Here is a 23,424-nt window from a genome sequence, read left to right as displayed (position 1 = left end):
AAGGGAAATAGAGTTAGTTTTTCACAACTTGTCTACTAAGGAAGTGTTTTGCATAACTGCACATGTACAACCTATATTGAGTTGCTTGCCTTTTCAATGAGGGTGGGTGGGGAGGGAGGAAGGGAGAAAATTTGGAACTCAAAGTTTTAAAAACACATGTTTTAAAAAAATGTTTTCACATGCAACTGGGAAATAAGAAATACAGGAAATGGGGTACAGAAGTCTATCCTGCTCTACAGGAAAATAGAAGGGGAAGGGGATAAGAGAAGGGAGGGGGAGAGATAGAAGAGAAGGCAGACCAGGGGAAGGGGTATTCAGAATGCATGCCATCTTGGGGTGGGGGAGGGGTGAGAAATTTGGAACTCAAAAACTTGTGGAAGTGAATATTGAAAACTAAAAATAAATAAATTTATATTAAAAAAAAAAGAATGGAAGGTCCTTCAATCTTCTCCAACTCAGCTTTCAAACTCCATGCTGTCCATGAGACAAAACTTTCTAAGGCTGCCTCCCAACCCCAGCTGTGGTTTGTTGATTCCACAGAGTTGGCCTGGAGGTGTTTGTACTTCACTCAAGCCCCTGGAGGTGGGGGGTCTTTCCTGCGGTCTTCCTGGATTGTCTAAGGAGAACTGCTTTGCCCTGACTTTTTATTTCCCCTGCTCTACATTCCCTCTGAGGCAATGTTCTGTCTTTTTCTGCAGAAGAAATTTGGAGAACTGAAAATTTTCTAACCTACTAAGTCATCTCCCAGATTCTTCTCATTTAATTTTAATTTGGCAAAGGAAACTTGTAACTAACCTGAGAGTTCATCTTTGTCTTTCTTCTCTGGTATCAGAAAAAGGCCTTGAGGGAGAAATGGCTCCTGGATGGAATAAACAGTGGAAAAGAACAGGAGGAAATGCAGAAGCAAAATCAACAAGACCAGCGTCAAACCAAAGTTCTAGAGCAGAGCATCTTAAGGTATGGCCTGTTTTTTTGGTAGATTCCACATATTCATAGTAAGGAAAGAACCAAGATCTTTAAGTGCCTGCCATATGTGAGGAACTGTGCTAAGCACTTTAAAATAAGGTCATAAGTTCCTTGAGGGTGGACACTATCTTTTACCTCTTTGCATTCCCAGACCTTACTTAACACAGTGGCTGGAACATAGTAGGTGCTTAATTAATGTTTATTGAATTAAATTTAAAATATTACTTCATTTGAACCTCACAACAACCCTGGGAGGTAAGTGCTATTATTATCCCCATTTTGCAGTTCAGAAAACTGAAACTAACAGTCATTAAATAATTTGCCCAGAGTCATACAGCTACCATCTGAGACTGGAGCTGAATTCAGGTCTTCCTCGTGCCAGTCCAGTACTGTATCCATCGCATTGCTTAGCTGTTTCGATGACCATAAGATTTAGAGATAGAAGGAAACTTAAAGTCCACTTAGTCTGAATTTCTCATTTTACAGATGAAGAAACTGAGACTTTACATACCTAGATACCTTTCCCAAAGTCACATAGGTTGTAAGAAGCACAGACGAGATTCAAACCCAGGTCCTTGGACTCCAATTCCAGTTTTCTTTCCATTGCACCACCTAGCCATCTTGACTTCAGTTGAGAAGCATGAAAAAATTGGCTGAGGTTCAGAGAAAATTCCTGATTCTCATATGCCCTCTAGCTAACTAACTGTCCAAATGGAGACAACTCATTTTAACCTCATCAGGCCTGTTTCCTTATCTGTAAAATGCAGTTGACGTATATTCTTTTTAAGGTCCATTCATTTCTATGATTCTAAGTGTAATAACCAATCATGAGTCACAATCAGATCTTCCATTTTGGTTTCTACAAAAGACAAGGAATGCATAGCAAGGCCACAGCAAGGAAAATGTGAACCCCAAACTTTAGCTGAGCTTCACAAGTGAGATGAAAAAATCTGCACAGGAATGTATCATATAAAGGCTTTTGTGTCCACACATCTCTCCCATAGCCTTTCCCAATCACCGCATTAGTGACTAGAATACTTCCACTGGCTTCATACATCCTCTTAGCCTCCTTTGGCTTTCAGGATCATTTAGTCACCAATATTTACCCCCTTCTGGATAGACTATCTCTATGTTAGTAGAACAACCCACCAGTCACCCTCAGGTATGACAGGCAGGTCTTTAGAAACCTGTTTGCAGGATAGGTATAGTGGGACAGGCCTGCAATCCGTGTTGCTGAGGAGGCTGAAGCTAGTGGCTCACTTGAGAATTCTGAGCTCCAGTGAGCTAAAACTGAATAATCTGGTGTCCATGCTTAGTTTTGCATTAATTTGATCAGCCCTTGGCAACTGGGGGCCACCAGGCTGCTGAAGGAGGCAGATAAGAGATGCCTCGATTGTAAATAGAAAAAGTAAAAGCTCCCATGCCTATTAGTAGAGGGGCTGGGTGACCATACACTTCCAAAGTAATTGATATAAAGGGGAAAAGTGGGGGCGGGAGGAGAGAAAGGAAAAAAAGGGGAGAGGGAGAAGGGAAGAGAGGGGAGAAAAGAAAGGAGAAAACTGTTGTATGCATGAATTTAAAATGAGACAGGGGATATAAAAGTATTTTGAAAGGCTAAAATGGAAAGTAGTAGTGTTAATAGTATTATCTAAAAAAGCCATTCTCCCAAGCACCAAAATAAAATGGAAGGTAAGAACCATGACTCCTTAGTCATTTATACCAGATTGTCCCCCATTAAAAGAATTCAAAAATCATGGATTTCATTGGTGTGAGTTCTCCTTTTGCTGATGCAGATTGAAATCTCTCTATGAAATCTCAGTGAATGGTGTCTGACAGTTGCTGTATCCAAAAAATTGAAGGATGAGGGAATGGAAGAAGACATATTTTCACATATACTCAAGGAAAAGAAATGTCAGAGTGAAGTACTCAATCCCTCTTTGTGGCAAAACAGCCAATATAGACTTTGGGTCCACTCATAGATGCTTCCTCCTAAATTTTCATCCATACTTTATCTCTGTAGTTTTGCCATCCACTTCTTCATCACTTATAACCTCACAACTTGAAATCAGAAAGGGAAATTGCAAAGCTGTACCTCCCCAACGCATCTTTGGTAAGGACTATACAAAAGATGTAAAAAAGGATGTACAAAGAAGGATGTCAAAGAAAAAATACTATCTTCTGCATTTTAGGCATATCTGGCAGAAACATTTTTATGAATTTAACATTATTCTAAAACCAAGCATTTCTAGCTTAAAAAGAGAAAAGCCCAAACTGACATCATCTACCCATAACTTCAGATAACTCTCTCACACAAGACAATTCTAGTTAACATTTATAGGAACTTTGAACAAGAAAAAGATGATAAAATGATAAAACACAACTTGGGGTTAACATCATATTTCAACTAATAGAGCAATAATCCCTTAACCTTTCTGAAAACTCATAAAGTACAATCCTTTTAAAACTACCCATCTTTCTTTGACCACTCCCCACAAGGGCTTTTTCCCTCTACCCTCAAGCTGGTCACAGGTGACCTGAAATAATCAAAGGGACTTCCTCTCTTTAATCTATATCTTAAATCAGGGATGAGGAACCTGTGGTCTCAAGGCCACATGTGGCCTTCTAGGTCCTTGGGTGCATGCAGCTTTTTGACCAAATCCAAGTTTTACAGAACAAATCCTTTTATTAAAGGGATTTGTTCAGTGAAGTTTGGATTCAGTCAAAGAGCCACACTTGAGGACCTAGAGGGCCACATGTGGCCTCAAGGCAGCATGTTCCCCACCCCTACAGCCTAAACCTTTCTTAATGGAGAAGAATTTACAGCCCCTAGATGCCTCATAGAGTCATTCATGGGGAAGACAATGATCCTAACTAGATAACCTCTAAGTTTAGTTATCACCTTTAAAATTCCTATTCCTGGAACCTTAGGGAAAGGTCTGGAAAGGATTTGAAACAAGAAAAATATTCCTTCTTGGTATCTTCAGAGGTTTTTAATGTTTCCACAAAGGCAACCAGGTCATGAAGGATCTTAAGTCAATGCCATATGAAGGTGAGTTGAAGAAACTAGAAATGATTAGCCTGGAGAAGAAAAGGCTCAGAGATATGATGGCTGTCTTTAGTTATGCCGAGAGTTATCATTTAGAAAAAAGATTAGCTTCATTCTATCTGGGTGCAGAGGACAGAACAAGAAACGGTGGGGGAAATGTACAGAGAAGCAAATTCAGGCTTGATGGTGGAAAAGCTTCCTAAGGATTAGAGCTGTCCAAGAAACAATCTACCTTTGGAGACAGCAGATTCCCATTCATTGAAGTCTTTGAGCAAACACTAAATGACCACTTGTCTGGTAGGTTGAAATGGAGATTTTTTTTTTTGTGGGGAGGCAGGGAATGGGCAGAGCTAGATATTCAGTGAGGTCTCCTCCAACTTTAAAATGTCATGATTCTGAGATATGCAAGGGGTAGGTTACCCAAACAGCTGAGCAGTATGTAGAGTCAGTAAGGGCTGAGTTAAAGTCCTGTCCCAGACATATGTTAGCTGTGTGATCCTAGACAAGTCATTTAACCTCTCTACACCTCAGTTTCCTCATCTGCAAAATGGAGATAACACACCTACCTTACAGAGTTGTGGTTGAATATAAAACGAGATAATATATATATATAAAGCACTTTGCAAATCTTAAAGTGCTATATAAATATTAGGTATTAGTATCATTACTACACATCTATGATACACATGCTCTTCTTCAGACACTTTAAAAAAAAATCCATGATTACATTGGTGTTCTACTGGTGCAGACAGTGAATGTCCCATGCCTGAGGAGGCAGGTATTCTTGACCTGGAGCCCCGCTAAAAATCACTATCTGATAGTCAAACTTCTGGTGAGAGACCTCTTTAATATTAGCTAGGCTGGTCCTCAGACAACAGGCAGAGACAATCACTAGGCCAATAGTCAAAGCTTTTCCAAGTGGACAGAACCTACCAAATCTTATAATCCATTCCCACACAGCCTTTAAGAACTCACTGTCACCTCCAGCTAGGATCAATTAATCTATAAATATATTAAGTGCCTACTGTATACCAGGTTTGTGCTAAGCACTAGGGACACAAAAAGAGGCAACAGACAGAGAAATACATATGCACATATTACATAAACATTAAAATGTATTGATTTACGTGTTTAAAATTAAAGAGGTTCAGTTCTACAAACTTTTAAAAATGCATCTATAAATGTAATTTCTAGAAATTTTACTATCATTTTAATGTTTTCCAGTTCAACTGTTTCTAAGAAATTCTACTATGTGAATAAAAGTAAACAATGTCTACCTAGCTTTGTTTTTGAAAAAAAAATTTTTGAGCACTTAGAAATAACTGCTGAACCACTGTGGCTGCTGCACCACTCAATAATAATAAGTGATAACTACCATCTATAGAGTGCATTAGGTTTATAAAGCATTTTACAGTTATCCCTTTTGATTCTCACAATGACCCTATGAAGCAGGTGTTAGTAATCCTATTTTACAGATGAGGAAACGGTGACTAAAAGGAGTTAAAAGCTTGCTTAGTTCTCACAACTACCGAGGCAGGATTCAGCTTCAGGTCTCAGGATTCCACATCTAGCACTCTAGCCGTTGAGCCACCTGGTTCCCTCCCACATCACTTACTGCCACAGTTATTCTGGCCTAGGGATTCTCTCCCATTATGCTCCAGCTCAGAGGCCAGGTCATTGAGTTGAGCCTAAACTGAATGCTTCAATACACTTACAGAAGTAAAGACAGTCTCTGCCTTCTTCTCAGAGCCTTCCTTGTCTTCTCATGATGACTTCCTCTGGATTCAACTTTTTTTTTTCAAAGCTGCTACAGTTCACTAAACTGCATTAACAGGTTTGGACAAGGCTGGGAATAAGTCTGGTGCTTTTTCTTCAGACCCAAGACTGCTTTTAGCTTCTGCCTAAATACTCCAGAACTTGCATGTTTCAAATTTCATTGCTAATGGCTTAGGGCACCTATTTACCCCAAGGGGTGGGGCTCACATCAGAGTAAACAGCAACTTCTCTGGAGCCAAACAAGGTTTTCCTGTGTAGGAGACCTTTGAAGTACTGTCTGCTTCTCTACCCTTTAGAGACTAAATCGTTGCCATTACTAGAGGTGTTTCCCCCCCAGCTATTTTGCTAAGTTTTCAGCAGTATTTTGCTCATTGCTTCTCCTCCTCTTATTTTAGGTTTAGTGTCCTTTTAGTGGAGATTAAAATTGTCCATCTCCAACACTTTAACAAGGACAGAGTATCTAAAATCCATCCCCAGAATACTTTATGCCTAGAATATACCCTGGTCACAGTTATATTGTTGTGAAATGAACAGCCTTGAGGGAGAGGGCTAGTTTTTTCTTGTTTTGTTCTGTCTCTGTATCCTTAGTGCCTGGCACAGAGCGTTTCGTATAGTAGGCACTTAATAGATGCTTGTTGAGTAGAGTTGAATTGAGAGTCAAGCATTTATTAAGCACTTACTATATACCAGACACTGTTAGACTCTGGTGATGTAGATACAAACGGTTGCCTCTTAGGGCATTATTTATATACACATCACTGGGGCTAGAAAAAGAAAAAAGAAAAAAAAGCATCCTCTTATGAGCGACTTAAATTATATCCAGAGAGACAGAATGAGTGTGTGTATGTATGTATGCATGTACATATGTATGTCTGTGTATATGCATGTGCATGTCTATGTATATGTGTGTACATATGTATACACATACACTATATATACATATACTATATAAATACTATGTATATATGTATATGTGTGTGCTGGTATATATATGTACATGCATATCTACACAGCATATATATATATAGTGTATGTATATATAGTTTATGTGCTTAGATGGTATATGCATATATAGTATATATTATACACTTTGTACTATGTATATATGCTGATATACATGCATATACATGTGTAGTGTGTGTGTATATATATATACAGACATACATATACACACACACACACACACACACACACACACACATAAATGACTTGAAGGGAAGATGGTCCTAGCTGCTGGAGAAATAGGAAAGATTCCAAATTGAAGGGTAACACTAGCTAAAATTTGCAGGAAGCTAGAGATCTACGAATTAAAGATGAGGAACTATATTCTAGGCATGGAGGACAACCTGTGCAAAGTCAAAGGGATGGGAGATAGTGCAAGTGTTAAGAATGTGGAGCAAGAGGGCTGGACTGCGAAGTGCATTAAAAAAAAGTAATTTGTAATGTGCCTGGAAAGGTCATTTGGCATTAGGCAGTAAAGATCTCTAAAAGCCAAATGGAGGAGTTTGTATTGACAGCAGAAATAATGGGCAACCATTGAGAAGCAGGGCAGTATGATCAGACATAGTTTAGAAGAATCCTCTGGGCAGCTGGGTAGAGAAGATGGATTGCAGAGTGAAGAGACTTGAGGCAGGTAGGGCAATTAGGAGGTTATCACAATACTGGAGGGGACTTGAATTGGTAAAATGACTAGTCATCAAAGGCCTCACAAGGAGATTTTCCAGTTAAACACAGTTTTACCAGGAACAGAACATGCAGCATAGCAGAGTCAAAAATGTCTTTGCGTGGGACCTCTAAGCAGCTCTTATGTTACTCAGTAGGGTAGGAATCACATTGCCAAAGCAGCTTTTCCTGATAATTGAACTTATTCTTCTCAGATAATATTTCTAAAACTACTAAAGAATGTCATTTGGGGAATTCAATCTTTCTCCTAGGCATCAACCCACCCTGCTTAAAAGGTTTTTATTACAACTTTAATGAAGTATAATTTCTTTTGGGCTTTGAATAGCAATACACCGATTGAAGAAAGGAGAGGCCTCTCCCCGTCTTAAACAGAAAACCCTAACCGCAACTTGTCTCCTGACTTAGGTACCTACTTGACTGTGACATTTGCACTCTGCCAGGTCTCTCAGCTAAGAGATAAGCCTCAAAATAGCACCTTTGATATTACCTCAGAGTAATGTAGCAGTGTCAGATTTTCACCCACCTGACTTTTCAATGCTTGAGCTCATTTATCTTAATGGGTAAAATATAAGCCTATATTCAGGAAGACCTGTATTCAAATTTCACCTCTGACATTAGAAGCATGACCATGAGCAAATTAATCAATTGTATCCATATGTGTGTTTGTGTGTACATATATAGGAAAATTGGGGTAGGTTATAATAATTTCAAAATAAGAAGCAAAGCACTAGCATTAAGGAGGAGAGGAAAGGCTTCTTGCAGAAGGTGCCTTTTGGCCGAGTTGGGTGGTGTCAAGAGTTGGAAATGAAGAAAAAGAGTATTTTAGGGATGGGGTACAGCCAGCAAAAATATACAATCAAAGGACAGGGTGTCTTGTTTAAAGAACAGGAAGTATGCCAGCATTGCTGAGTTTTAGAGGATGTAGAGGGGAGTAAAGTATAGTTACGGAGGACTTTAAAAGCCAAAGGATTGTATATTTGGTTCTGGAGGTAATAGGGAGTTACTGGAGTTTGTAGACTAGATCATGACATGGTCAGTTTCAAACTCTAGGAAGATCAGTTTGAAAGCTGAGTGAAGAATGGACTAGATTGGGGACAGACTTGAAGCAGGGAGACCAATCAGCAGATGATTACAATTGTCCAAATGTCAGGTGCTAAAGGCCTACACCAGGGTGGTGGCAGTGTCAGGGGAGAGAAGGGGGCATATACAAGAGATGTTGCAAAGGTAGAATTCGCAGGACCTGGTAACTAATTAAATATGAGGAATTTAAGAGAGTAAGGAGTAGAGGTTGACACCTAGGTTTCAAGTAGGGTAACTGGAAGATTAGGAAGAGAGGAGGGTTTTTATTTAATTAGAGAATGAATGACTCTGTGTAGAGCAATGGTTACCAGTCCTGGACTCCTTAGAGCAGAAAGTAGTAAATTATTTCAAGGGATCTACAAATCTATGTGCACTTATTGCAATGAAACAAACAAGCTTAACGATGTGGAAATAGATTTCAAGTCAAACTTTTTTTCCTGCAACTAGATTTTCCATCTCTGAAAGCTACAGAACCACATCAGGAATCTCATTAAGTAATTCAGTATAATAAATATGCCAAAAGATCTTTTGTAGACTGAACTAATCTCTCATACATTTTACTATTTTTCAAATGAATGCAGATGCTGTTGTGATTAATAAAATATAAATTCACTGTAAAGTGTCACTGAATTCATGATGGGCTTTGGTCAATTATGCATTTTTTTCAATCAATGGATTATATAAATATGACTATTACCTTACCAGGATGAGGGAAGGGGACTGTGAAATATTCTGAAATTAAAGCATGGATCTCCTACTAAAAGGCTGGAAACCACTGGTCTAGAAGGTTCAAGTTTCAGGACTGTGTAAGCTGTGGGAAGTTAGGGAATATATTAGACATCACTTCTAACCCTACAGGCCCATAGTTATAGGACATAGGACTTTGAAAACTAATGAGCTAACCTTGCCAGGTAATTCACATTTTTTAAATGAAAGAATCTCAAAGTATATCAAAGCTTATCTGGATTAAATAATAGAGATATCACTTATTTATGACGCATAAAAGATCTAAGAATATTGCTGTACTCATACAGAGAACTTTTATACCAGCTGCCTTAAGCACTGCCCTTTATTGGGTATCTGTCCCAAACCACGACATAGTTCCACTTTTATTTGCGTCACTTCTTGTATGCATTCACATGAAACTTCAGCATAGTAAACGTATTAACAGGGACTTCTGACTCACACATAACCTTTTTTTAAAAAAGCCATTCTGTTTACTCATCTTCTCCTCTCTTTCAAGGACAGGCGCTATTTCAGAGAGTTGGTTTCCATGGTTCCCAGAGTTCAATTCTTGTCCCTAGGATATCATTCAGTATTTTCTTAGGTGCCTTGATTAACACATTAAATATAAAAATCCCAATGTGGAAAATTTTACTGAAAACACACTCTGGATCCCAGATATACCCTGAGATTCAGCAATGGCAATTCGTTTAATAAGTATTTATTAACACCTACGATGTGCCATGCACTATTTTACTAGACATGCAAAGACAAAAGCACCTAATCCAATGTTTTGGATAAGGTTCACAGATGCCAATTAAATTAGCAGATTAAGTAAATAAACCAATCAACAATCAACAAGTGTGTATATTGTGCCAGGTTCTGTGCTATGTCTCCACATGCAAAAATAAAATCAATTACTGCCTGTCATCAAGGAATTTACATTCTAGTAAGGGAAAACAACATTTTCATAGATTTTTTTAAATCACAAAATGTGCACAAAGTAAATATAAGACAATTTATGGGAGAGGCAAAAGTTCTAACTAAGCAGCTAGGCGACACAGTACATAGAGTGCTGGGCCAGGAGTCAGAAAGACTCATCTCCTGAGTTCAAATTCTGCCTCAGACACTTACTAAGTATGTTACCTTGGGCAAGTCACTTAATCCTGGTCCCCTCAGTTTCCTCATCTGTAAAATGAGCTAGAGAAGGAAATGTCAAACCACTCTAGTGTCTCTGCCGAGAAAATCCCAAATGAGATCATAAAGAATCAGACATGACTGAAATGACTGACCAACAGCTGAAGCACTTGTGCAACATTAATTTACTGTGTACACAGACAAAAACCTGCCTCGTGATCCCATTGTCCATTCAATACAGTTCTAAGGATTTGCTTTGAAATTGGGCTTAAAGTGATCCTTGCACTCATTTATCAATCAAATAACAGAAAAGCATCTGAATTGGTTCAGCCAATGACCTGGAAAACTCCAGAGTATCATGATTACAGCCATTTGCTGCTTCTGCCATGGTTTCTATGAGTGACCCAGCTACATTTTTGCTCATTATGACCTTCCCCTGACAAACTGCCCTGTATCAAACTCCCCCCACCCTCGACACTTCCCTTCTTGAAATCTATCCAAAGACCTCTGGCTCTAATTGGAGCTCAGAGAGTGCCTGACATAAATGTCATGGGCATAAAATGCAAAAGGTTAGCTGCCAAGGAGAATGAGGTAAATACGCTGTATTCCTTTTTAGAAGGATAATCTACTTATGATTAAGTGTTCTCAAGTAAGAATTTTTTTAACTATGCCAAAGTACCTTTCAGCTACTTTGTCTGCTTTCAGCAAGTTTCCATTTGCTCCAAATTCAAAAGGGCTTTCCACAGACACCTACACTAAATGAAGATTCATATAGAGCTCTTGATTTAAACGTGAACTGATACTACAAAGGAATGCAAACCTCAAAGTAAGCTGTGATAATGAGTGATGGCGAGCCAGTCGTGTCACCCAGAACTCAAGAAATAACCTTCCTTCAAAATGAGACGGGAATATTTAGTAGTCTGGAAAAGGAATTCAGCACAAAGAATACGGGGAAGCATTTTCTTCTCCCAAAACTACAAGAATAGCAAGACAGCTTTCATTTCAAAAAGGTGTCCAAGAGCAATGAAATGAACCAATTACAATTTTCTATCAAAATATAGTCCCTGCCTCACAATCTTAGCCACTATTGCAGGCCAGACTTATGCCTAAAATGAAACTTGTTGCAACAAATTCATGCGAAGCATTCCATGAAAAATGTCAGGTTCCAACTACTGCCTTTCTGTTCCTCCTTGTTCTATCAAATATCCCGTGAAGAGAAGGCAGATGAGCAGCTATGTAGCAATAGCATGATCAGTATAGTATTGAATTGTTAGGTATTTGGTGAGTTTTTAAAAAGCATAAATAGCATTTGGTTTTTCTTTTGAGTAAGCTTTGCTAGTATCTAGGTACAGAAAACATTGTTAGGGGCATGAAGCTATACAATTTACTGCGCATCTGTGAGATATGGGAAATTCATTTACCCTCCCCTGGTCTCAGTTTCCCCATCTGTAAAATGAGGAAATTGGACTAGATGGCCTCTGAGTTTCCTTCCAACTCTATATGCGTGATTTTATGTTTGTCATATTCATTGTTCATCATCCATACTTCACTAACTGATTTATCAAATTTTCAGCATTTCCTCCTTGGTTAGTATTTTTGGTTATTTTTTTTACCTTGCTAACCAAAAAAAAAGGCACCTCGAAGCTTTCCAATCCCAACAGAGTCTTTGAAAACACTATTTCCCAAAGGCTCATTCCCTACTTTAAAAAAAAAATCCTGTACATTCTATTTATTTTGTTGTTGCTATTTGTTTTTTAAATTGGGGGCTATTTTTAATATTTAGCAAAATGAACTGAATGCATAAAGCTTCTGGATAACATTATAGTATGGAAAGTAAGGACAATGATAACAACAGTCAACCTATAAATACCTTTTTAAGAGGTTCTTTTTTAACCAATAGAAAAAAGGCTAACTTACAATGGTATGCCTGTAAAATATTTGAAAGCAATTGACTAAAAAATAACACTTCTGATAGCCTTTAAAATGGGATGGTAATCCATCTAGCTAAGATCCTCAAGGTTAAAAACAGGTTTATAGGGAAATAGTTTCCATGGATCCCCAAAATGCATCTCTCTCTCTGTCTCTCTGTCTCTCTATCTCTCTGTCTCTCTCTCTCTCTCTCTCTCTCTCTCTCTCTCTCTGTGTGTGTGTGTGTGTGTGTGTGTGTGTGTGTGTACGCGCGCGCAAGCGCCTGTGTCTGTCTGCCTCTTTGTCTCTCTCTGTGTCTCTCTCTCCCTCCCTCCTCCCTTCCCTTTCCCCTCTCTCTCTCTGTCTCTCTCTCTGTCTCTCTGTCTCTGTCTCTGTCTCTGTGTGTGTGTGTGTGTGTGTGTGTGTGTGTGTGTACACGCGCGCAAGCGCCTATGTCTGTCTGCCTCTTTGTCTCTCTCTGTGTCTCTCTCTCCCTCCCTCCTCCCCTCCCTTTCCCCTCTCTCTCTCTGTCTCTCTCTCTCTGTCTTCTCTCTTTTTCTCCCTTTCTTTCTCCTTCCCTTTCCTTGTTTCTGTCTCCCCTCTTCCCCTCTTCCCCTCTTCCTTCCCCTCCTCCTCTTTCTCTTCATCTTTTTCTTCTTCCTCTTCCTCCCCTTCTCCTTCTTCTTCCCTTCCTTTTTTCATCCCTTTTTTCTGTCTTCCTTGCCCATATCTGTCAGTAATACTTTAGACACTTTTTAACTCCATTAATGCTAACATCCAATGCTAGTACAATTTTGATCTGGTTTTATGTTTGTCAAATAATTCTTAATTCTTTGTGGGGTTTTTCACAGTAACTATCTTCGTCTACATCCAGTCTTTTGAAATTCAAATCTGGGGACTATTTGAATAAAGCCCCCCAATATGCTTAACTGATAATACTGAATCAAACGAGAGGTAAGCAGCTCCTTTGTATTCTGATGGATGGCAAAGCAGCCAAGCAAAAGACTAAGCTTCTCGAGAGTTGTCATCTCAGAAGTTATTCATATTTCATGTGTTTTGATCATACGTCTCTGTGTTGTACTCACACACATGGCTCCCCAAGGGAACCCCCTGAAGTTAACTTTACCCTCTCCCAAAAGAGATTGTTTTCCTGGATATTTTCTTCACCCACCCAATAGTAGCCCCTATTCTAATGTGAGTAGTTGGTTACATCATAAAAGTTTCCATCTGGACCCCTGATCTAGATCAATTGGTTAATGGCCCCATCCCTACCTAGGGATAGGCTTGTATTTATTTTTCCTTGAATAATTGCTCTCTGTTCTTGGTAACAGAACTAAACAATTAACAAAGTTGGACATATAAGAGAGATCAGAGTCACCATTCTTTGACACTGATCATTTTACAAGTTAGGGGTAAATGTTAGGGGTTACAGGGCATCAAGCCAGTCATTTCTCAACCAACAGTCAATGCCTTTGCTGCCTTTACTCAACATTGACTATGCTTTGAACACTTCAATACATAATCATATATAATTTATTCACTATAGAACTCTTTAATCTAAAACTTATTAGAAATGAGCAAAATACTTTCCTAACCCCTGGGTAATAACATCTCCAGTTCATTTCCCATATTCTTCCTTCTATAATATTTGAAGGTCACTTAAGAATTATGTGCCACCTGGGTAGAGGTAAAATTGAATTATTATTACAATTATTTAACATTTATTAAGTGCTCAGCATGTACTAGCATTCTTAAGAACATAATTTGCAATCACGTGTCCACTCTCTGTCCAGTCAGAACACAAAAATGTCCATAACTAATCAATTTGCTATGCCTTCTACTAGCTTCCAGAGTTAACCTCCCAGAAATTTATTTCAAAATTAAATCTGAAATTTATAAATGACAGAAATTGGTTCCATAAAGATCAATTTGGTTTCAAGTATTTAGTTCAAAATGAAGTGCTTTGTTTTTTTAACCACATAGTTCTTTATGTTAAAAGAATGAAGAGATTTTTAATCTCTCTAAGTTATCCTTTGAGTATCTCTCTCAATCTAACCTGTTGATTTTGTGATTCAGAATCATCATAAGATGCTTTACATTTAAGATGGAGATTATTACCTCTTTGGCTACCATGCATTAGGAGATAAACTCATGTAAAAACAGGGTTTTTTTTCACACTACAAACAAATATGCATATATTGAGTTACCTAAGCATTTGTTATTTTTCCCAATTGGCAAACTGACACCTGCTTCTGATATTGCTGTTGGCTGGCTTTGTGCCTCTAGTTGTCTTAGAGTTGCATTCAGTTGCTCTCTTTATTCATCCATGGCATGCTTTATCAACCATTGTCTGGAGCTAATTTCTAGACAGTCTAGAAATTGTGTGACTCAAATACTGCCTCGCCCATTCTCTATCATTGAAGAAACAGGGCATCAAGCCACCATCAATGAAGAAACAGAAGTGGGCTTACAGGACCCATTTTTTCCTCATATTTGGCCAAAGAATTCCTGATCAGGTGACCAACCTGCTAATAAGCTTCTCCATACTTATCTAGGTTCATCCAAAAAAAAAAAAAGAAGAAGGCATGTCTGTGGCTAGGACCGTACTTGAAGCCTAACATGGCAGGAAATCCCAAAGCTTATAAGCAACTAACATGGCCTTTGACATAATTATAGCTAGAATTTACTTAGCACTTTAAGTTTCTCAAAGCATTTTACAAATATTATTAAATTTGAGATAGCCATGGATCACCTCCACGTTACAAAGAGAGATCAGAAGAGGACTTTGTAGAGAAATCTAGGAAGCAGTGATTATAATCCCTGCACTATTTCCCTCACAAGATTGTGGTGAAGATCATATAAAATAATGTTTGTGAAGCATTTTACAAATTTGATCATTCCAGATCAATGATAGCTGTTATTATTGTCATGCACTCATCACTAGAGGAGTGGCTATCTGCTGAGGAATAATTTTGGGCCCAACAACTGGTAAAAACATTCTTTGAAGTCATGGAGATGCTGCTGTCAGCATCAGTTGAGGGAATAGCCATATTGAATAAATTATACCTCCTTTAAGTATTGAAGTATCATTTTTATTAAATTAATCAAAATATTAATGAAAGTACTTGACTTTTTTTGGTGAGGCAATTGGAGTTAAGTGACTTGCCTAGAATCACACAGGTAGTAAGTGTTACATGTCTGAGGCCGGATTTGAACTCAGGTCCTTCTGACTTCAGGGCCGGTGCTCTATCTAACGCATCACCTTGCTGCCCCAGTACTAGACTTTTTAAAAAACTATATAGTGGATAGAGCACCGGCCCTGAAGTCAGGAGGACCTGAGTTCAAATCTGGCCTCAGACCAAACACTTGATACTTACTAGCTGTGTGACCCTGGGCAAGTCACTTAACCCCAATTGCCTAAAATGCAAAAAAAACCCAACAATATATAATACTGCTCCCTACCACTATCACCACCAACCACATGGCTTATATGTTATAAAACAAATACAGTCTTTGCCCTTGGTCAACCCTAAATTATTGCTAGCTAAAACTCACAGAGAAGCCCAACTATAAAACTTTCCTATACACAATATAGTCATATGTGACAGGTAATTAATATAATATGAGTCCTCCACTAAATTAACATTATAGTGCCTTATGGGTTCATACGTGTGTTCCCAAAACTCAGTCATCAGAGCACAAGTCCTGACAGGTCCCACCAAGCTGGAAAGATCATGAGTACAACTCTAATGATATATTGTACATCTGTCTTCTGAGGACCAGTCTAACTAAATTAATATTGCAGGGTATACCTAAGGTTGAACACCAGCTAGTGAATATGTTTTTGATCACAGGAACTCATGACATAGTTCACTAAGTCATGGAAGGGTTCTGATTTGTATCAGTGAAGGACCTACTTATAATAACAAAAACAAGGTTTTATATCGATATTACTGTTGCTGCTGTTACTGTTATTCTTGTTTTCATCTTATCACTGGGATTGAGAAAGAAACATTCCTGGGATAAGTCAGTATTCTTTCTAATATACCCTTATTTTTAGTGTTCTGCCAACTATTCTATAGGCAGATTAAATAACTGCTTTTTATAGTTGGACTTAAGTGTTAGAATATAAGTTCATCTTCTCTAGGCCCACTAAAAGCATCCCTGGCAGAGATTCTGTGTATCCTGTCCTGTTCTCATGTGAATTTTAAGTCCTTGTCCAAGTTTCTATACTTTAAAATTTTTTTTGTTCCCCATACCTTAGAGATTGAATCTTTGGGGATAGTGGCATTAATGAAAAACATCATCTTTTTAAGTTTTTATGAATCATTGTTATGCCAGGCAATTGTGGGCAATAGTTCAATCTGTGATAATGGACCAACCAATTGATAAGTATTTGTTATGCACCTACTAGGCACTAGATGGCGCAATGGGTAGAGCTCTGGGCCTGGGGTCAGGAAGATCAAATCTGACCTCACACAATTACTAGCCATGTGACCCTGGGGGGGCAGTCACTTAACCCTGCTTGCCTCAGTATCCTCATCTGTAGAGTGAGCTGGAGAAGGAAATGACAAAACGCTCTGGCATCTTTGCCAACAAAACCCAAATAAGGTCACAAATAATTGGAAGTGACTAAAAAATGACTAGACGATAACAACAGGTGCCTACCATGTGCCACGCACTGTGCTAAGTGCTAGATGTACAAAAAGAGGCAAAAGACAGTCCTTGCCCTCAAGAAGCTTAGAATCTAATGGACCAGTTCAAGTATAGTTTATTGGTTGAGTTTTCTGGGACATTTTTAGGTCTATATTTATAGTATGAGAATGTGTTGTCTGTCTGTCTTCGACAAATCTATTGATTATATACCTGTTATTATTTTCTTATGAAGTCCAAGCTGTAGTTTAAATTAACTTGTTCATTCCACCAAGCATGCACAATGAATAACATCCATTGTTTCATTCATTTCAGTAGTTAAGTTTAGGCTTAAAGTTAGGAATATATTTCCTTTCTGTCTACCTCAGAGATTTCCAGCTGTGTGACTCTAGCCAAGTGACCTAGCCTCTGACAGTCTGTTTTCTCATCTGTAAAACGGAGCATCCACCTCACAGAGTTACTGTGAGAATTAAGTAAGGGAGTATTTTACAAACATTAAAGTGTTAAATAAAATGTAGCTATTCTTATTATAACATTTTTAATAGTTCAAGATTAGCTAGATAATGCCAATGTTAACCAGTTGTGCATTCACCTGTTATTTAGAAACACAAAAACTCTTTCACTGCAAAAACTCCTTCTTATTTTCCTCTACTTAAGTACTGCTCTTGTGCTTCATCATGGAATTTTTTTCTGCCAGGTATTACCTATAATACACGCTAGATCTAATGTAATTCAACCCAGCAAACATTTCTTAAGCACGCACAATGTGCAAGGCACTGTGCTAGATTCAGGAAATACAAAAACAAAACAAAAAATAGTTCTTGCCCTCAAGGAACTTAACAGTCTATTTGTGGCTTGCCTTTTATCTAAGGACCAGCCTACCTAAATTTGAAGAACATCATCATGAGAAAATGAGCAAGCAGGTGATAAAATTTTCACCTACAGCCACTCTCAAAGCTTGCTAAATTATGACAGGTTGTGATTTGTATCAGTGGAGGGATTACCTACACCAATTATATGGTAGATACTTAAAGCTTTGAGATTACTTGAGACCTAGAGGTAAGTAAATTAACCTGAAAATTGGTTTTATGTGTGTGTGTGTTTGTGTGTGTGTGTGTGTGTGTGTATACACACACACACACACACACATGTATATGTGTGGATGGATGCATAGATAGATAGATAGATAGATAGATAGATAGATAGATAGATAGATACATAGATAGATCTGAGCAAACTTCTAAGCTTCTTTGCCCAAAAACAAAATAAAGATAACAGGACTATACTAGCTTAGGGCTAGTCATGCATTCAACAACACATACTGAGTACTGTGTTCTCATACTATACATATATAATAGAATGTATATGTGGTGGTGATGGTGGTGGTAGTGGTGGAGGAGTGTGTGTGTGTGTGTGTGTGTGTTGTGTGCACGCGCGCGCGCACATATATATTTAACTTATAGCCACTCCAATGATAATGCAACTTCATCGTTGCCTTCTGAGGCCTTGTCTCAATAAATACAGTATTCAAAAATAAGTATGGATTCCTCAGAGCAGCATTCCTACTATGTTCTAAAAACCACCATGAAGTTAAGGATCAGGATTCATATGAGAATCTCCATATAAGCTAAGTAAATTGCTGGTTCCACTACCCATTTTCCTGGTTGGCACCACTGGTCACAAGGATGAGTGAGTAATTCATAGTATTCGCCCCCAAATGTGTTTCAGGAGAATCATCTTTACACAGAAAGACCGGCACATGTCCAGATTTGCTTTCTGCCTTTACCATTCTGCAATCTTATTGAAGAGGAAAGAATAGAATCCATACTTATTCTGATGAGCAAAGTGAATGCTATGTTTTAAAGATGGCCATATTGGGGCAGCTAGGTGGCACAGTGGATACAGCATTGGCCCTGAAGTCGGGAGGACTTGACTTCAAATTCAGCCTCAGGCACTTATTAGCTAGGTAACCCTGGGCAAGTTGCTTAACCCCAATTGGTTTCCCCACACAAAGGAGATCACAGGAGCACAGAACTGATGAGTTTATAAAGGATGAGATTATAAAGTGTAGAGCTGGAGATGATCTTAAAGGCGATCAAATTTAACAACTTCATTTTAAAGATGAGATGAGGATCCTAAGGCTGTGAAAGCTTAAGCAACTCACCCAAGGTCACAGAAGGAAAATAGCAGGAAAGCCAGGATTCACACCCATCTTCTAACTCCAAATCCAGTGTTCTTCCCACTATGGAACACTGCCTTGCAGAAGGACTTCAGACACCATCTAGTGACCAATCCAACACATAACTAATGAATAATCCCTTCTGCAACATCTCTAACAAATGGTTATCCAGTCTCTGTTTGGAGACTTCCCATGTCAAGGAACCCATTACTGCTTGAAGCAGCCAATTCCACTTTCTAATGGTTCTACTTATTAGGAAATGTTTCCTTATATAAAGCCACATAATTGTCCCCATTGAAAATGAAGTCTATCCCTACCAAAATACTTGACAACTGTTTAGTACTTTCCAAAGCACATGTAGCTTTTTCTTAACAATTAGGCAATAGTTGGGGTAGAAGCTGGTATATAGAACTATTGAGCTGGGGGTTTATTAAGACCCTTCCTGGGTTCTGATAATAGCAAACTCCACCTGGCCACAATTCCTTCTTAATACTACCAAAGTCTGAAAGAGACAGATGGATCCTCAGCAGCCAAAATAATTGCTTTCTAAAATAGCCAGTACTTACAACACTTGAAGTTTATGTTCAATCCTTTTTGTAAGACAATAAATTGATGTTGGGATTGAATTCAGGGCATTATCCCTTGGTGATGAAGGGGGTTATTGCAAGAACTTTGGAAGAACTGAAAGATCCCTGTTTTTTACTTAGCAAGCTCTAGAAAATAGCCCTCCTCCCCGACCGCCGCCACCACCACCACCACCACCACTTCCCCAATAAAACAAGCAGGCAGAAGAAAGATTCCAATAATGGAGAGCATTTACAACTCCTCTTTCATGTACTCTGCTTATCTAAATTGGCACTCAGGTACCTGCCCACCAGCTACCAGGAACTCTAAAAGGCATTAGTATCCATCAGGCCTTCCATCACAGCCAAGTAGGCTCCAGAAAGGGTATTTGTCTTGCTGCAAAGCCTGTTTCTTTCATACTGAATCAGCATTTCCAGGAGTCCAATGCCTTTTCTGAAAGGCAATACCTACCAGAAAAGGAAATGGCAGTACTTATGGAAATGCTGAACCACCAGGGTGAGAGAGATACAGCATGAAGGTGAGAGGGATTTTCAAAAGAATCTCTAATGAGCTTTCAGGATAAGATGGGAAAAAAGAGAAAGTATCCTCTTTTCTCCCACCTCAACCTGATAGTTCACTCTTAGTTACTGAAAGCCCTCTCCCAACAAAAGGTACCAAGGAGGTACCAGTTTAAGTTCTAGATATTCATAGCTTTAAATCAAGGATAGCAAACCATTTTTATATACTGAGAGCCAAGTGGGTCATGGGGAAGGATGCGCATATAAGATCAAAGAAATGAAAACTTAATTTTGGAACATTTCTTGAAATTAAGATCAAGGAACAAAACTGTATTCAATAAATGCAACCAACAATATGGGAGTGTGCTTATAGTTCTCAATTATAGCCAGTCAAGAAAAAGTGATAGGTTGTAAAAGAGTGGAAGAAAATAAAGTGGAAGACAAAGAGAAAGAATCCAAAATACTCTTTTACTGAAATGGACACGTTGACAAAGATAGAGCTGCAGAGATCCACACATATTAAGAGGAATACCGTCAGAGAGAGAACAAAGCACCCACAGACACAGGGAAATAGCATGACTTTCTTGAAGCAATACCCCCATCTTGTGTTTCAAAGCTATGTTGCCTTTTTGTCACTATGGGCATAAATTGAGATATTAACTATCTTGCATTTGTCCCATAGGCTAAATGAAATTAAATCCAGAACCTGAGCATTCCAAAGACCAGAGATTCTCCACCCGTGATTTAAATGAAATTCCTTTTAAAAAGGGCCAAAAGGCTTTTTATAAAGTTGAATCACTCTCTCTGTAACTTGACAATTTATTCAACATTTGGCAAAATCATTCAGCAATATTCACTGCATTATGGCCACGAAGAGAGCCCTAAATTTGGAGTCAGAAAGACTTGGGTTTGAATCCTGCCTCAGACACTTACTGGAAGCACAAGTCATTTAAGCTTCCTAAGCCTCAGCTTCCTCATCTTTAAAATGGGGATTAATAATACCAACTACCTCAAAAAGTTGTTCCGAGGATCAAATGAAATAATGCTTTGAAAGTGCTTTGCAAAGCTTAAAGTACCATATAATGTAAACTGTTATTAAATCTCCAAAACTCTAGGGTACAGTTATCTAGTTAGAAGATTATTAAGACTCCCTCCCTCTTAACCCACTAAAATCCTTTCTCTTGCTAGTTATTACCAAAAGTAATCATCTGCTTCCCAGTTCATCACTTTCAAATTTAGATTCCTGAATCTCATATCAGTTTAAATGCCATTCTGATCTAGCAAACTTTGTTAGCTCCTTAAAATAACAGAACCCCTACTGTTTATTTATCAGACATATTTCTGCTGTCCTAGAGGCAATGTGACATAATGGATAAAGTGCTAGATTTGAAGTTAGGAAGACCTGGATTAAAATTTCTCTCTAACACCATGTAAAACTATTCAAGTCACCAATACAGTCTATGCTTCAGACGGCCCCTTAGGTTTTACTTACTAAGTCATAGATGGCTCACTCTCTATAATGGGATTCAGAGTCCCCACATTGAAAGTTTCCTACACTACGGAATCACAGATCCTTGAAATATTTACAATTTCCATATTCCTGCTGTCCATATTGATGGTATTTTCTGTGGGGCCACATCCATTTATAAATAGTGTTTGTAAGTATCCATTTCTCTATAATTTTAAGTAGAAATTAAGTATTTCATTATTTCAATGGAAATTTTAATAAATACTATGAATTAATGGTTGTTACCCTGTGATTCTGAATAATCAACAACAAACAAATCCAAATTAATAGTAACTGTTATTTATGTAGTATTTTAAGGTTGGCAAAGGACTCTAAAAATATTATTTCATTCGATTCTCACAATAATCGTTATGTTGTAAGTACTACAAATATTAGTATCCCCATTTTACAGATGAGGAAGCTAAGTGACTTGCCAAGGTCTTAAAGCTAGAAAATGTCTAAAGTGGAATTTTACCCCAGTCCTTCCTGACTTTCATGTCTAGTGTTCTTTCAGTTCTACCACACTGCCCCCTCTTTAAGTAAGAGTTGCCTATGGCCAAATAACTGTGAATAGTTTCAGTCCGTATCATATGTCTACGGCCTACTATACAATATAACTTTCATCTGGGGACCTGAGAGACCCTTAAAAACATTCATTATCAGGGCTCTTCAGGAGGTTATAGCATATGCCTCATCAGGTACTTTTGTTACTAGGTTCTTGAATAGACGCTTTTAGACGTGCCATGTCCCCTGTTAGAACGAGAGTAGGGACCACTTCATTATTTTGTCTTCGCATCCTCAGTGCCTTGAACAGTGCCTGGAACACAAGAGGTGCTTAATAAATGTTTGTTGATTGACTGAAGATCCTCATTTTGTTTCTAAGGAAACCAAGGTTTCAGAGAGGTCAAGCGGCATACCTGAGATGAAATGGCTCTCTTATTGAGATCCAAGACTAGATCTAATTCCTAGTACCATGTTCTTTCCATTAGATCATACTAGACTATAGCACTTCCCCATTACCACTGAACAATGAGTACAATGTGACCCTACCTAGGGGCAAGGGAGGTGCAGCTAGGTGGCACAGTGGACAGAGCACTGGCCTAGGGAGTCAGGAGGATCTAAGTTCAAATCTGACTTCAGTCACTTACTAGCTGTGTCACCTTGGGCAAGTCACTTAATCCTGGTTGCCTCAGTTTCCTCATCTGTAAAATGAGCTGAAGATGGAAATGGCAAACCACTCCAGTATCATTGCCAGGAAAACCCCAAATGGGGTCACAAAGAGTTGGGCACAACTGAAAATAACTGAAAAGGGGCAGAGGGAATTCTAAGGAAATAATAAATAACCTTCAGGAATTTGCATGAGGTAAAAAATATATAAATTAAATGTGGGGGCCCAATGAAGTACAAAAAACTTACTCAAGTATAACATGGAAATCATACCGTTAGGGTGAGAAAACATGGAATCAGAGTCTTGAAAAATGGTCAGTAATGATGTGCCTCAGACAGCTCACTAGGATTTACCTAGTAAGTCATAGCTGGGTTGCTTTCTATTGGGGAAATTTCTATTGATGACGGCAAAGCTGTTTAATTTTAGCAACCAGAAATGGTTGCTTGAACATTCCCTGACAAAAGAAAAGAGATCCAAATGCACACACACACACACACACACACACACACACATTGA

At 38.5% G+C, this 23,424-nt stretch overlaps 1 protein-coding gene across 1 annotated transcript in view; it reads left to right on the top strand.

Moving 5' to 3' along the window:
- Positions 1–23,424, top strand: part of PALMD (palmdelphin) — a 71,590-nt gene that overhangs the window by 38,829 nt on the left and 9,337 nt on the right. Inside the window, 1 exon segment of the mRNA XM_020999665.2 lies at positions 833–957. Within this exon segment, the coding sequence (XP_020855324.1) occupies positions 833–957 (125 nt within the window).

This window comes from Phascolarctos cinereus, unplaced genomic scaffold, assembly GCF_003287225.1.
Source record: "Phascolarctos cinereus isolate Bilbo 61053 unplaced genomic scaffold, phaCin_HiC Scaffold_5;HRSCAF=322, whole genome shotgun sequence".
NCBI lineage: Eukaryota > Metazoa > Chordata > Mammalia > Diprotodontia > Phascolarctidae > Phascolarctos > Phascolarctos cinereus.
Note: the sequence above shows the minus strand (reverse complement) of the source record. Positions and strands in the feature narration are given on the sequence as shown.